We start from the raw sequence: 14,815 nt of genomic DNA, 5'->3' as shown, positions 1-14,815 counted from the left end.
TATTTGTTACGTATACAATTGTTAAGTACATCGCTTGCTAGGTACCTGCCAGATGACAACGAAGCGTTTATTGTAATATTTTAGTAATATTAATATGTTTCTAATTTAACACAAAATATTTTTTTTCATTTGTTTTACGGTGCAGCTACAATGCTGAGTACATACTGCACGGACATACTCTCGTTATCTTTGTACACGATCGTTTTTGGCTCCACAATCGGTGCGTACGTGGGTCTGACATCAGTGATCCTGGTGGACCTCCTGGGCCTAGACAAATTGACAAACGCTTTTGGAATCCTGTTGATGTTCCAAGGCATTGCCTCGCTCGTCGGACCACCCATAGCCGGTAACCTATTTATCTAATCCATCGCGCATTGTATACCACAATATTAAGTAAACACGACGATCGATAATTTATTATAATAATTAATAATGGTATGTAGGAATAGGGTCTACTGAGTAAGTTTGACCTTCGTCCCAATGTCTATCTATATGCGTTCCTAGTATATGTTAATCCCGCTGCAATAATTTTAATGTAAATCCATTAAGAAGACGCTGCCCCCTGGTATTTGTTCTTGTGACGGGTTCGCTTGATATATATCATATAATAAGTCTCTACGATTGCTTTACGTTGGACGATATTAGCCGTCGCATCAGTATCCCAATATCTCTCAGACGTCGTGGTGATGTTATCTAATATTATACAAACGCTACAATACTTAACTGATTTAATATTAATTTCAACTGAGCTTAAACAAAAATATATGTCGTCGACCGAAAGATTCAACTAAATATTTTATTACACGAAATCTCCTATGTATTTGTACTTATAGTACAATACACCAAAATCCTCTGAAGTAAAGACCAAATAAATATGTCTAAGTTTATCGTAAATGTTGACGATAAAAATATTTGTGAAATTATTTCATAGAACATTTTATAAAGTTAAGTCTAATAAAGAAGCTTTAGTACTTAACGTTTCTCATACTATAATATTATACGTACTTACCTACTATTATAACTTCTTCATTACACAGTTAAATATTATTTTTTTATAAGATCGTAAAACATAATTTTATGTAAAATATAGTATAAAATATGATATTGATTGTTTTTTTGATAAGGATAAAAAAATATTCATAGTATTGTTTAGGACGTGATATATTATTAAAAATACGTGTAATCTGAGTCCGAGTTGACCAAAATTATATTAGAAAATTAATATAGAAAATAATATTTTTAGGTTAATATTTGGCAAGATAATAAAATCATCCATGTTTTCAACAAAACTATTAAAAACAATTTTTGGTAAAATATAGGCGCTCAACTTTTGTCTTTTTATAAGATAATAATCGTAAAATAGTACGAGTTTATTTAAAAAAAAATAAAATACAAATTAATTGTTACCACGCGATTATAATATATATTATGGTATGTTTTGCCGCGTTTGTCCGTCTCGGATTTTTAAGCTGCAACACGTTATACAAAAAATCTTACGTCGATTAATCGAAAATGAAGGTATTTCCAATGGGTGGATTTGTCTCTACCCAGTGGTAGAAACAAACACGCTGAGAGATATCATCCTGTAGGTATGTATCAATACACCCACAGCACATAACTGTAATCACTGCGATATCTTATATACGTATAATATATAATAATATGTACATCCAGGCCCCCCATATTATATTTTTGGCCGTGGTACACAACTAAATCCGGTCCTCTCTTAAATAACAATACATTTTTCGACATGAATATACCTTTAACCTTAAATATTAGTTTTAAGTATAAATTATAGGAGTAGGTATAATTAAAAAATAAAATATCAACAAATTTATAGGTATCTTATAAATTGAAGACATTATAATATTTACAATTTTACGAACGTATGACGTTCCTATACGATACGCGGTTATAGTAAAAACTAAAATGAAACCAATTATAAATTTTGTTCGTATCATATTTATTTATACATTAGTTATTATGAACATCGTAGACATAACCACTATTTTTGTGGGACAAAGAAGAGTCATAGACATATTAATAAATCAATAAATGTTTTAATATTTAATATGTCTATGTGTAGAACTGCATGTTTACACAAAATAAATATGCGACAATAATATAACATAACGATATAATATATAAATATGAACTAACATTTATATCTACAAAAATATTATTCAATTAATATGACACAACTAAATTATTACGAAAAAAAATACCACGTATATACATTTATAAATTAACCTACTTAGGTTGCTAGTTAAGGAAAGAGAAAGAAAAATTTCATAGGCGATCAATTGTTTTCAAGTTATTAATAGTGGTGTGATATCATAATATTTAGAATATGATCATAAGCTATAGATTTCGCATATGATTTTCGAATTAATTAAAAAAATTCTAAGATAATTTATACTTGAATCTTGAAAAAAATTTAAGTATTTAAAACATTTTTCTAATATATTTTGAAGTAATTATTATTAGCCCTGCACGGAAGTCGGGTCCCTCGAAAGTCCGGGCCCCAGTACCATGGGTCCTCCTGATCCCTCCCCCCTTGTGGAGGCCCTGTGTACATTGCCCAGTTTTTAGGAGACATCAGATGGCTACAAAAATATTAACGACCGTTATAAATTATAAGTTTCTGTTATATTATATAGTGATGCATTATTATTTATTATCGACGACGATAACGTCATGTTTATAATTATTACGATATCGAGATAGAAATATCTGCACGCACCAGTGCACACATCGATATCGGTATTATAAACGCGTGTATGAGATGTTTAATAACCGTTTGATTGTTTCGTTTGCGTACAGGGTGGCTGTTCGACATAACGGGCTCGTACAACCCGGGATTCTACCTTTCGGGATCGAACATCGCCGTCAGTGGTCTGATGCTGTTCGTCATACCGTACATCCAGCGGCGATGCGAACGGAAGGAACTGGAGAAAATGACTGCAGTTGTAAATAATAATTAACGCGTAATAACACACACACACACACCCACACATACACACACAATGTACTCCTATACGAATTGTTATAAATGTTACGTTAAATGGGAAAATATTTTTTTTTTTATAAAAGAAAAGAAAAAAAGCCATCGACAAAAATCAAATCTATTATAGTTAATATTATATTATGCGTTAAAACGTGCCTCAGGACTGTAACACGCAGAGGGCGTTTATATTTTGTATTTTCATTATTAATTATATTTTTTTCTCTGCCCCGCGGAGAGATTCCGTTGCCGCGTTCTTCCTGTTTGGATTTTTGCTCAAAATATATTTTATGTGAATATTATATTATATGATATGTCTACATTTTAATATTATAGAATAGATATGATTTCGTCGTTTTTAGTTTTAATCGCGAATTTGTGTTCGGACGAGCAGGCGAAGACACGTCGAGTGATACACACTTATATAATATAATACATTTATACTTAAGTTTTATTTTCTGTTTCATTTTATTATTACACATTCATCTTGTGAATTACATATAATTTGAATTTTCCAATTTCTTTTGTTGCTGATTTGTTAACGTATTTTTTGCATTTACCAAGTATCAATTGAAATATCATTGAGTTCATAAATTATATAGATATATGTGTGCTTTAGACACAAATACGTGTATTTTTAAAATGACCAAAACATACATAATATTAATAAATTTTATAAATAATTGTACCCATAATTCTAATTAAAACGAACGATTATGAAATAACTTTACGACCGAATAATCTATTTAAATTAATAATATTCAACAAATGATTCCTACTAAATATTAATCATAAACGTAATATTAATCTAACAAGAATTAAATTATTTTAGAATGAATCATTAATATTTCGAATATTTCCGACAGTAAAAACGAAGTCATTTACCAGTGATTTTATTAGCTACTCGATGATTCTTTAATTGATTTCCGGTATAACTGGAAACTAATTGTCTGATCGATCGATCCTCAATTATTGTTGCTAAACACAATAGTCTTAAAAATATTTTAATCTTTTAAAAACAAACAAAAAAATCCCGTTTACATTACACCCTTGTACGCTGCCAGCGGCTACGATATTCATATTTTATTTACATAATTCGCACGTGATGTTTCAATAAATCGATACTTCAATATTGTTGTGTAGTATATAATAATGTAATAAGTACAAAACTACAAGCATACACAATATTACAATATACATTATTATGTTATAAATATTATTGATAAAATTAAGTATATATTACTATGTACAAAACTATGTTTTATGCGAGTGACCGTTTAAATGATATGTGGACGACTGCACTCGTCTGTTTAAGACGTTCTAATAATATTTATCTACACGTTTAACCTGTATAAAACGAGCAAATAAACCGTTTCCCAAAGTTTTTTTTTTTGACAGTCGACTACGACTTCAAGTGCATCACATTATTAGTTACAATGCAATATTAATAACATAAATTCTCTTAAAAACATTTTTGGATTTATCTGTTCGTTTTTTTTTTTTCGGAAATATTGCTAAAAGAATTTAACATGCAACAAAAATACACACTCACATATTCGTGCTTAAATTTGTAGTATAACTTATTATTATTCGACAAAAAAAAATTTTAATTCATTTTTTTCCGTTTCGGGGACACCCCCCGAGTGTTGATTTGTCGCAGACGAGTATTACTAAACAGTATATTATTATTTTTAATATTATTATTATTTTTATTATTATTATTATTATTTTAGTTATTATTAGGATTATAATTTAATATTTATATAAATTATATCGCGGTCGTCCATGCGATTTGGAAGTGCGTACCGTACTCATATTTGTTGTCGGAGCGACTTATTATTGTATTATTATTACTATTATTACTACTATTATTATTACTGATTTTTTTTTCTCCCATTAGAAAAAAATGTGTCATTTATTAATGTTTTTAAATTGCCATCGTAGTTAAACTCGACAATATGTGTCCCTTAGTTATTTTATTTTATATATTTTTGTTACACGGTACAAAATCATGAAGAAAAAAACTGAGAGGCCAATTATTTAATGTTAAGTATTAACTATGTATATAAGGAGTTATTGTTATTTTAAGCATCATGATGTGCAGGAATATTTTTAATAAACGCTTTTTCGATGTACAAAACTATGTTATGTTTTCTATCTGTAAAACACTATATAAGCTATGTTATAATTTTTATTTGGACAAAAAAACTGGGACAAATAACATAAATTTATAATATACACAATTTTGCAATGTTTACTCAATAGTATCAATTAAATCATTAATCAAATTATGATAGGCAAATCAAAGAATTCACTTAATAAATACTAAAATGTAGTATATTATATAAACAAATTATTTATAAAAATATGGAACCCAAGTCCTTAGTTATGTCAAAAACAAAAACTATGTTAAACTATTACAGGCATTTATTCACTTAAAATTAAAATTTATTATATTTTTATTAATTTTTAATTTGATTTAATTTAAATTACCACTAATTATAGTATTTAAATATTTGTTCAGGTAATTTCAATTGTTCATAAATTTACATAAATAAATAAATAAATATTTATGGTTATGACAAACATTATAGCATAAATAATAAATAATATGTTGAATAAATCATAACATTACATTATTAAAACAGACGTTACCTTAAAAAATAAATTGTTCATTGTATTGTTTACTAATAATAAATAATAATTGCGTCAACACTATAATCATTTAAGACTATTTACAATACTGGACAAAGGCCTTGAATTAAATCTGAATCCAATTTCAGATACAGACTTAAGTTTATCATTCTGAAGTAATTTTAATACGGAATATGTATCACCGTTATTTCGAAGCATATCACTGTCTACATTTAATATCGAAGTTACCAAATCTTCAATATCACTATTGTTTGGATCCTATTTTCATGCATATAGATATTTTAAACAATTTGATTTTAAAAGAAAATTTTTAAAATAATTACCTTATAGTTTTTAAGGCAAATCATTAAAATCTTGTATACTGTCTCTATAGGCAAATGAATAGAATGCCTTTCATTCTCACGGTTAGAATTATCAAATTCGTCATTTATAATATTTTGATTAATTATTAAACTGATAGCTTTTATTAATCCCATAATCGAATGGCTATCTTTACACAGAACTAGTAACATTGCAATATAATCTAATTTCCCGCCAATAGAAAATATTTCAAAAAATAACTCTTTAATTTTTATAAACCGAAAATAAATCGAAGGATTTGGTGGTAATGTTTTCTGATACCACAACAAAACTGAATCAAATTCATCTTTATCTACGGTGCCTGAAAATTATAAAATTAATTACAAGTAAAAATAGCTTACTTAAAATAGATACCTTCTACGTAGTTTTGATTAGAATTGTTTTGTCTTTTTTTCTCCAATTCTAAATATTGGTTTTTAAGGTATAACAAATCATCAACATTAGGGTAAGGAAGTTCCAAACAATGTATAATAAAATCAGACCAATCAATAAAGTTAGTATTGAAACCAAACATGGTGCGTAATACAAAATGTGCTGTATTAAACCACCTATTAAACACTTAGTATTAAATTTAATATTTATTTATTTTTAAACATATATTTACTCAATTTCAGGATGATTTTTTAAGTAAGATTTTAACCAACCGGAAAGTGCAACTATAGAAATACGTTTGTTTGGGCAAATTACCATCAATTGATTTGTAATTTTCTTTAGATTATGAATAGTTACAATACATAGATCTTCTGGTTCCAATAAAGGAAAGGGATGTGGTGGAGGATTACTTGGTTGCAGAACATGTTTGGTATTCAAATAAAAATTATTGTTGACAAATATAATTTCATGACGAACATATTGTTTCTCATTTATAGCAGCTTCAAATAAGTTGCATATACGTTCAATTCCAGAAATCTCTTTTTGTAAACAATCATCTATTCGTCGATTCATATCTAATTTGTGTTGTATGATATAACTTTCCATCTCCTATTGTCAGATTATACATACATTTAATTTAATTGTCTAAAAATATTTTATGGTTGTGTAGTTAGATGAAGAGATGAATGACTAAAAAAAAAAAATACTTAATTGTGTTAAAAGACAAAAAAAAAATAACCACCTTAATATCCATTTGAAATCTAGTTAATATCAACTTTAATTGATCGGCTGATCTAAAATTCTCCTTATCTACCAAAAATTTCCATATTTTCAAATATACAGTACTGCTATCTAATGAATTTTCACTATGTACTTTCTTCATTTCTGCTAACCATTCATATGTGGATTTTAATGTACCTCTGAGTTTATTTTGAACTGTGATTACAGTGGCATCAAACCATTTGTAATAATATTCAACATTTGCCATGTGTTCTACCCCTTTTTCTTTGAATTCTTGATCTTTCAACAATGAAACTCCAATATGATTGGGAATTATTTGCAATGTTAACTTTTTATTATATACTTTAGACATGTATGAATGAATGAAAAGTATTGTGTTCACTGTTCGATCAACCTATTTAAATTAATCTAACTTTAAGTAAATTATTTACATTATTAATAAACATAATATTTAACAAACCTCGGTTTGTAACATATGTTTATAAACTAAAATCATGGAATTCATTGTATTATCGAGACTCCTATCAATATTTTCATTTCTTATAAATTGTTTACAATCTTTTATTTTATGATTTGTTAGTTCTGTTAAGATAACTCTAGTATCCGCTACAGTTGAAAGCAATTGTGTAATTAAATCTGAGCTCATCAGTGCATCATTAGGTATTTTTAGCAAATCAGATTGTAATGCCTTAACGAGTTCTATTTTTTCTATATTTTGTTGTTTTAGTATTTCATTAATGTAGTTATTTATTGAAGCCATGTAAGGCAATTGATTAGAAATAAGTATTCTTCTATGAAAGAAACACCATTCCATGTTCTGAACAAAATTGTTTTCCATTAATATCCAAAACTGTGCTAATACCGCTCCAATTTCAACATTGATTTGTACATTAAACAGTTTTGATTTAACTTCTTCGGGTTTAGTTATAACAGTTACAGAGTCGACTAATTCATTTGAAATCATGTTTACCTTACTGGATGATATATAATCCAAATATTCAAATTCTGATTTGCCATGCAATCTTTTTCTTTTAAACACACTTTTTTGTACTTTTATTGGCTGTATTGAATTATCTTTACTTGAATTTGTAGGTGCTTCGTTTTGTTCTTGATCATTGTGGATATCATAAATACAATTCACCCAATTACTCTCTTCAGACCAGTTCACATATTGACCAGTTAAAGCATTACATATTAATTCAATCTTATATTCATCCAAATCTATATTTTTATTTTTACTTTGTAAAAATATTAATATGTTATGAGATTTATAATACTCATATAAATCACAAAATGTATCCAAATCATATTCATCAGATACAATCTAAAATAGTGCATATAAATATTATAAAGATAAATAGTTTATAGTTATGGATATCTCACCTTTAAATATCTAGTAAATGAAGACCCATATCGCCCTATACCAACTAAATCTGGGCCTTTGAACGGAGCTAATATAGTTGGATTTATGTCTTTCATAAAGTTGTGTGTCCCAAAAGGTGGAGAATTCCTATTAGACAACCTTTCTTCTAATGTCATTATATCTTCTTTTGAAAATTCTATGAATACACAACCTCCAGGCAATTTTTTTGCTTTTATATAATATAATACACAGTCAATAAGGCAATTTTTTGGTAAAGGTTTGCCTCTGTAAATATTAAGGTATGCAGTTTTTCCACTTTCAACTAATTCATGATATTTTTCAAATTTCCAATTTGTTTGAGTTTGTTTTGACTTTTCTTCTTCATTTAGTAACGTTGAATTTTTTTTAACTAATTTATTGTCAACAATGATGTATTCTATTCAACAATATTATTATTAATAATACTTATTAAACATGTAATATATAAATAAGAGAAGTAATTTAAACTATTAACTTTTTTTAAATTTTCATTTTTGAGTTTTTTTAGATATCCTACCTATAAGACATTAAAAAATATTGCTACTGTAGCCTATGATTTGTTAAATTATTTAATTAAATATTTTTTATATGAACCTAACCTACATTTAAACAGCTAATGAAAATATCACAAACATTTATATTTCCCCTTTCCGAAAATTTTATTTTTCTTCCTAAACAATTAATTTTAAAAAAAATTAATAAATTATTCATTGAATTATTAATAATTATATTTTTGTCAAAATATAAAGATCCAAAAAAGTCCAAAATATATAAATGTTATGATGTACATACATACTATTATAACAATGTACAAATTATAAATCAAAAGACTATAGATAAGGAAAAAAAACTCAATTTGAAAAAATGCTGAAAAAACCTCATGATTAAACTGTTATTGGTAATCTATTAGTCGTTTGATCATTACACATTACATTTTTTTAAATAGTAAAATTATGAATTTATCCAAATGTGTATCATATAACATCATCAAAGGCCTATTTTTTTAGGATATTTAATTTTTGATAAACTGTCATTCATTGCTATGAATATTTTCTATAAAACTGAATATATTGCATTCATAAATAAAAGTAATACATTGAATAATTTATCATTTCATTTCTTGAATTCAATATCTATTGAAATGTTACTACTTTATTTGTATCAAGCCGGTAACACTTGTAGTCTGTTGACTTCATTTTGAGTTTTGATGATAGATATATATTTTCTATGAGTTTGAGAAAAATATTATTATAGTTAGTGTGTACCTAGATTAGCATACATTTAAGAATCATTACCATTTGTTAGCTGATTGTTAAAAAGTATCAGATGTTACATTTTTACAACAATATGTACGCTTTGTAAAACGGCTAATTAGAAAATGAAAACAAGACAGTATCAAAGATTTAATTTGACTTACTAGCTAATGAATACATAAATGATAAATTAATATTTTTAATAATAGGTACGGATACCTTGTGTAAAAAAAATACGATTAGTAGTTTTATAAATGCTATATTAAAGAAGGAATTTAAAAAACTTAAACAATTTACATTTCTTATTAATTTAATATAGATAGCAAAGCAATTTTTAAACTAAAATGTAAATATTTCAATAATCGTTTGTAGGTATTTCAAATAAAGCTTCAAAAAAATAATTTGAGAATAACGTAAATTTAAATTACTTACATACATTTTGTTGCTGGTCTTTATTATAAATTTATACTTATGAATACTTATTCTAAAAATATTTTCTTTTTTTTATTATCTAGGTCAGTGATGTGCAGCCTTTTTTGACTTGTGATCTATTTTTTTAGGACTACATTTTACGCGACACACGTAAGCTAAATTAAAATTGAATTAATGTTTTATAACAGTACTAAATTATATTGTGATTTATACTATTATAATATTATATTAAGGAATATATAAATTATATAAATCGTATTTTCATTTACTTTATCTATTAAATTTAATTTTTATTTTAAAAGAAGATTTATCATGACTCAAATTTTGAACTGATCGAGGACCACTGATCTAGGTGATAATTATTACATTTTTATAAATTTCAAATGTAAACAAATGTGTGTTTTTCAAGACAGATCTTCAAGATTTGAAGCCAAAATGCATTAAAACTGAAGTCAACAACAGATGTGATTTAAATTTAATAATAAATTATTCGATTTTCAACATTTATGTAGACATATTTGTGTTAAATAATATAATAAATACTTCCTAATTAATATAACGTTATATGACACAAAAATGCATAAATCCCTAATTTAACCACTTAAAAAGTATTTGGTGAGTCACGATCAAAAATCTAAAATGACATAATTTATTCTTATATTAATTAAACAACGTGGTGTACTTGCGATGCAAACGACCGTGGTGTTACCGGTGGCAGTTTAACCGTGCGATTTTTGTTGTGACGGTTTTGAAGAATTGTGGTGGCGATGCTAGGATCGGTTTCCTCATCTATAGTAATCGTGTTATTTGTTACAATAATTATTAAATATTTATTGTTTTTTTATAACCCCTAATTAGAACTATCTTACATTTTCTTGTATCTTCTTTGAAAACTATTGCCATACGAATCTGAAAAACGATACCGTTGAATTTGTCCACGATTAAATTTACATTATATGTTCAAGAGTGACTTTGTCTCAATAAACAATAAACGGAAATATCACCACAAAACGATTATTATTTATACGTAATTATTCTGTGTATGGTGACAGGTACATTACTATCGAAAACACAACGAGTGCGTCGTTAGCCTGCGTACTCGTATATGTTTTTATGACGCACGGGTGCGTCGCTGGTAGTTAAATAGAAAAGAAATACTAAATGGTAATATTGTTTTGTTAAAAATGTATGAATAATTAATATTGTCAATATAAATTAAACTGATGTTTTTATATACTACCAATTCAAGTCGTCAGCTACCTACCTAAACCTAATTCAATACTGTAATAGTTACCATGTAGCGTGTACCTACTACCTACGTCTAATTAAGATTAATTTAAAATTTAAAAATAATTACTATCTGAATTTTTTTTATCATAATCATCTAGACTATCCGGATCCTTTAGTTCGTCCGGATCGTCCGGATCTTCTAACATATCTATTAATTCATCATTATCTGTTAGCTGACAATAAGCTCTCGAGCAATACTGCAAAGCTGCTATTGGTAACACAGGAAGTATATCCCGTTTAATAAGTGCATTGCAAATATCTTGTTTAAACGAGTCCTTGATTTCACAACTTAAAACCCCGAAAACCGGTCCAATTACAAAATCGTCCACGGAAATCGACGACGGCGGTAGAGTATAATACAAAGTGAAAACATCGTAGACCAAGAACCCGAGTGCTCGGCAAACTATTGTGTGAGAGTCAGATTTCAAACCTAGTTGCTTTTCAGACCAACCGTTCGTTCTTTCCAAATATTCCATAACATCTTTATGGTCAAGTAATGACTGGGTTTTTAATTCTTCATCAGTAAAAGGTTTATTCTCGGCTACATAAACGTTATCTAATAAAAGCCCCAATGTATCGTCTAGCGTGTTTAACAACGGTCTTCCTTTGATAAACATGTGCGTCCAATTACTCTGTAAATATTTAGGAATGTTATCGCCATATGCTTTTTTGTAAACAGCATTTCTGATACTAAGATCAATCATATATCGGACTACACTTTTCATTATTATCGTCTTCTCGTTGTTTTCCAAATCATTATTTCTTTCTATGAGCTGGAATAAAAACAAATTCAATACAAAGTAACTCAAAATAAAAATAATGTCTCTATAAACCTTTTTTTTCATGATTAATTTGTTTTCTTCACTTATCTCATATTTTTTGTGAACTATATCGTTTTTAATAAACTCCACATCATTCTTAGCGATAAATGTTTTATGTTTTTTTGTAGCGATTCTCATATCATTCACTTTATTTAACAAATGTTCTTCACATTCAGACATACAATCAAGCCTATTCAATATAGATTTATTTCTCAAAACTTCTTGGTTATGACGATTATTTTTCTCCAAATTTTTTGTCAGATATTTATTAATGGTTTCTTTTCTCCACAATTCATATAGTTTTGCGTGTTCTTTCCGATTTTTAATGTCAAACAAATATCTTATCCCATCATTTCAAATCATAATTTAAATAAAATAAAAATACAATTAGGAAAAACAATAAAACACATAATCGTATAAAATTAGAAAACATTACATTATTTAATTTTATAGTGTATATTAAGCTTTCCGACAAAATAATTTTTATTGAATTACTTAAGAAGTAAGTTTATATATGTCATATAGACTTTATGCTAATATATCGGTATTTTACTAACTCAAAATTGATACATAATAATTTTCATTTTGTACAAATCTAATCATAGTAAGTATAATATATGAACATTGAACATGCATCATGTATTATTGTATTATATTATAATATACGTTACATATATTCGTGTATCATATTATACTGTTATTTATTCTGTGTAAGTATTAAAAATGGATATTATAATAATAATAATGAACTATAAACACAATGGTGAGATTTTAGGTTATATCATTGCTGTATGTTAGACCGGCCACTTCTACAACTCTAATAACTACTCAATAAGCAAGTTCTATTATTTGAGATCTACGGAACTAATATATCAAATACATTTAATTTATTTAATATATAGCATTTGGTAAACTACAAATAAAACAACTGTAAACACTTCAAACTAATGTTAAAATGTAAATTTCCATTTAAAATAAATTTTTGAAAATCCATTTACATGATATTAAATGTACAATAATAGTATATTAACATGTAAAAAATGTAAAAAAAATGTGTCAATAGTATTATTCACAAGCATAGCCAACAAAATATATACTTATAAATGTATTAAACTATATTTAACCGGACAAATATATTTAATTATGGTAGTTTATTAATTACCTATCACAAGACTGGCATCCTCTAGCAGTCCATCTATTTATTTTTTGTGATAAACTACTCTCGAAATACGCTATCTTATCAAGTTTGTACAATGTACAATGATCTCCATCAGATTTTTTATCAATACGTTTCTGAATTAATTTCGGTTTCTCGTATGAAAAATTGACAATTTTTCCGGGCGTCAATAAGCTATGTGAAAAATCATAACCTCCGAGCGATTTGTATAATTTCTTGGCTTGTCCAATTATATTTAAATTATTTGGACATTCGAGGAAAAAACACAATTTATACAAAAATGCAATAATGATTGAGCTTTCTCCGCATATTATTCCAGTAACAGTATCTTTATCTAACGGAATATGTAACATGTTTAACCACACTTCGAGGTGCTGAAAATTTGATTTTTTTATCTCTTCATCTTCTTGGTCGACCAATAGAGAAAATTCTTTTGAACTCACTAGACCATAGTTAAGAAGTATTTTCCCAATTAGCATTCCATTTTGAAACTTGGAGCTCAAGTTATTAGGATGTAGAGAATTGACCTCTACGCCTAATTGGTGTATAAGCCATTCTTTTAATATATTGCTCATAGTTTTGATTATATAATAAGAACAATTTGAATCGTAAAAAAATTATATTATTTATATGGATAAATACCATAGAAACTCTCATAGGTCATAATCTCTTCACAGCCAAACATTTTTGCTTTTAAAAAAAATATAGTAGTTATACCCAGATCAAGTAAATAGCATTACACACCGACCTGGCATGCAACTTTCAAGACGCTATTGAAAAAAATAACTAGAAATAATTAATTTGAAATTTATACGGTTGCATATTGAATGTATGGTTTAGAAATGTTTAGAAGTATGGTAGAAATTTTATTTTATATAATTAAATACATTTGTAATAATAAAGAAAAAACAATATGAGCATAAAATTGTATGATCCAGTAGCGATCCAGTAGTCAGGATTTTAAAATGGGGGGGGGGGCAAACCCAAAATACTAAAAAAACATAATTAACAATTGACAATAACAATTCATTTTTATTTTAAGTTGATACAGCCGATGAGGAGGGGGAGCATAGCCAGTGGGCCCCTCTCATCGCTACGCCACTGGTATGATCCCTTTATAATGGACATTATATTTCTATATTCCGTATTGATCACATACGAACCATGCGGTGTAGTATATATAAAAATTAAAATAATAAAACTTGTTCTAATACTAATTAAAATAATTAAATATGACTAATATGATGGTATTTATTTGAAAAAAGTTACTTTCAACGTTTACTTTAACTTAATTTTTCTCTATAATGT

At 27.1% G+C, this 14,815-nt stretch overlaps 2 protein-coding genes across 2 annotated transcripts in view; one reads left to right on the top strand and one right to left on the bottom strand.

Annotated features, from left to right (window-relative positions):
- LOC113556472 (monocarboxylate transporter 12-like) overlaps positions 1–5,147 on the top strand; it is a 57,533-nt gene extending 52,386 nt beyond the window's left edge. The window contains exons 8-9 of the mRNA XM_026961433.1: positions 146–346; positions 2,824–5,147. Of these exons, the coding sequence (XP_026817234.1) occupies positions 146–346; positions 2,824–2,984 (362 nt within the window). The 3' untranslated portion in view covers positions 2,985–5,147. The remainder of the gene's footprint in view (positions 1–145; positions 347–2,823) is intronic.
- A 578-nt stretch (positions 5,148–5,725) lies between these two features.
- LOC113559189 lies at positions 5,726–14,082 on the bottom strand. Its single transcript, XM_026964815.1, has 10 exons — positions 13,493–14,082; positions 12,343–12,670; positions 11,610–12,282; positions 8,516–8,931; positions 7,593–8,456; positions 7,134–7,526; positions 6,624–7,000; positions 6,374–6,567; positions 5,983–6,320; positions 5,726–5,917 (listed from the first exon to the last, which is right to left on the bottom strand). Exons 1-10 carry the CDS (start codon positions 14,080–14,082, stop codon positions 5,726–5,728), a joined length of 4,365 nt encoding a protein of 1,454 aa, XP_026820616.1.
- Between the last annotated feature and the right edge of the window lie 733 nt (positions 14,083–14,815).

Source organism: Rhopalosiphum maidis, chromosome 3 (assembly GCF_003676215.2).
Source record: "Rhopalosiphum maidis isolate BTI-1 chromosome 3, ASM367621v3, whole genome shotgun sequence".
In the NCBI taxonomy this organism is placed as follows: domain Eukaryota; kingdom Metazoa; phylum Arthropoda; class Insecta; order Hemiptera; family Aphididae; genus Rhopalosiphum; species Rhopalosiphum maidis.
Note: the sequence above shows the minus strand (reverse complement) of the source record. Positions and strands in the feature narration are given on the sequence as shown.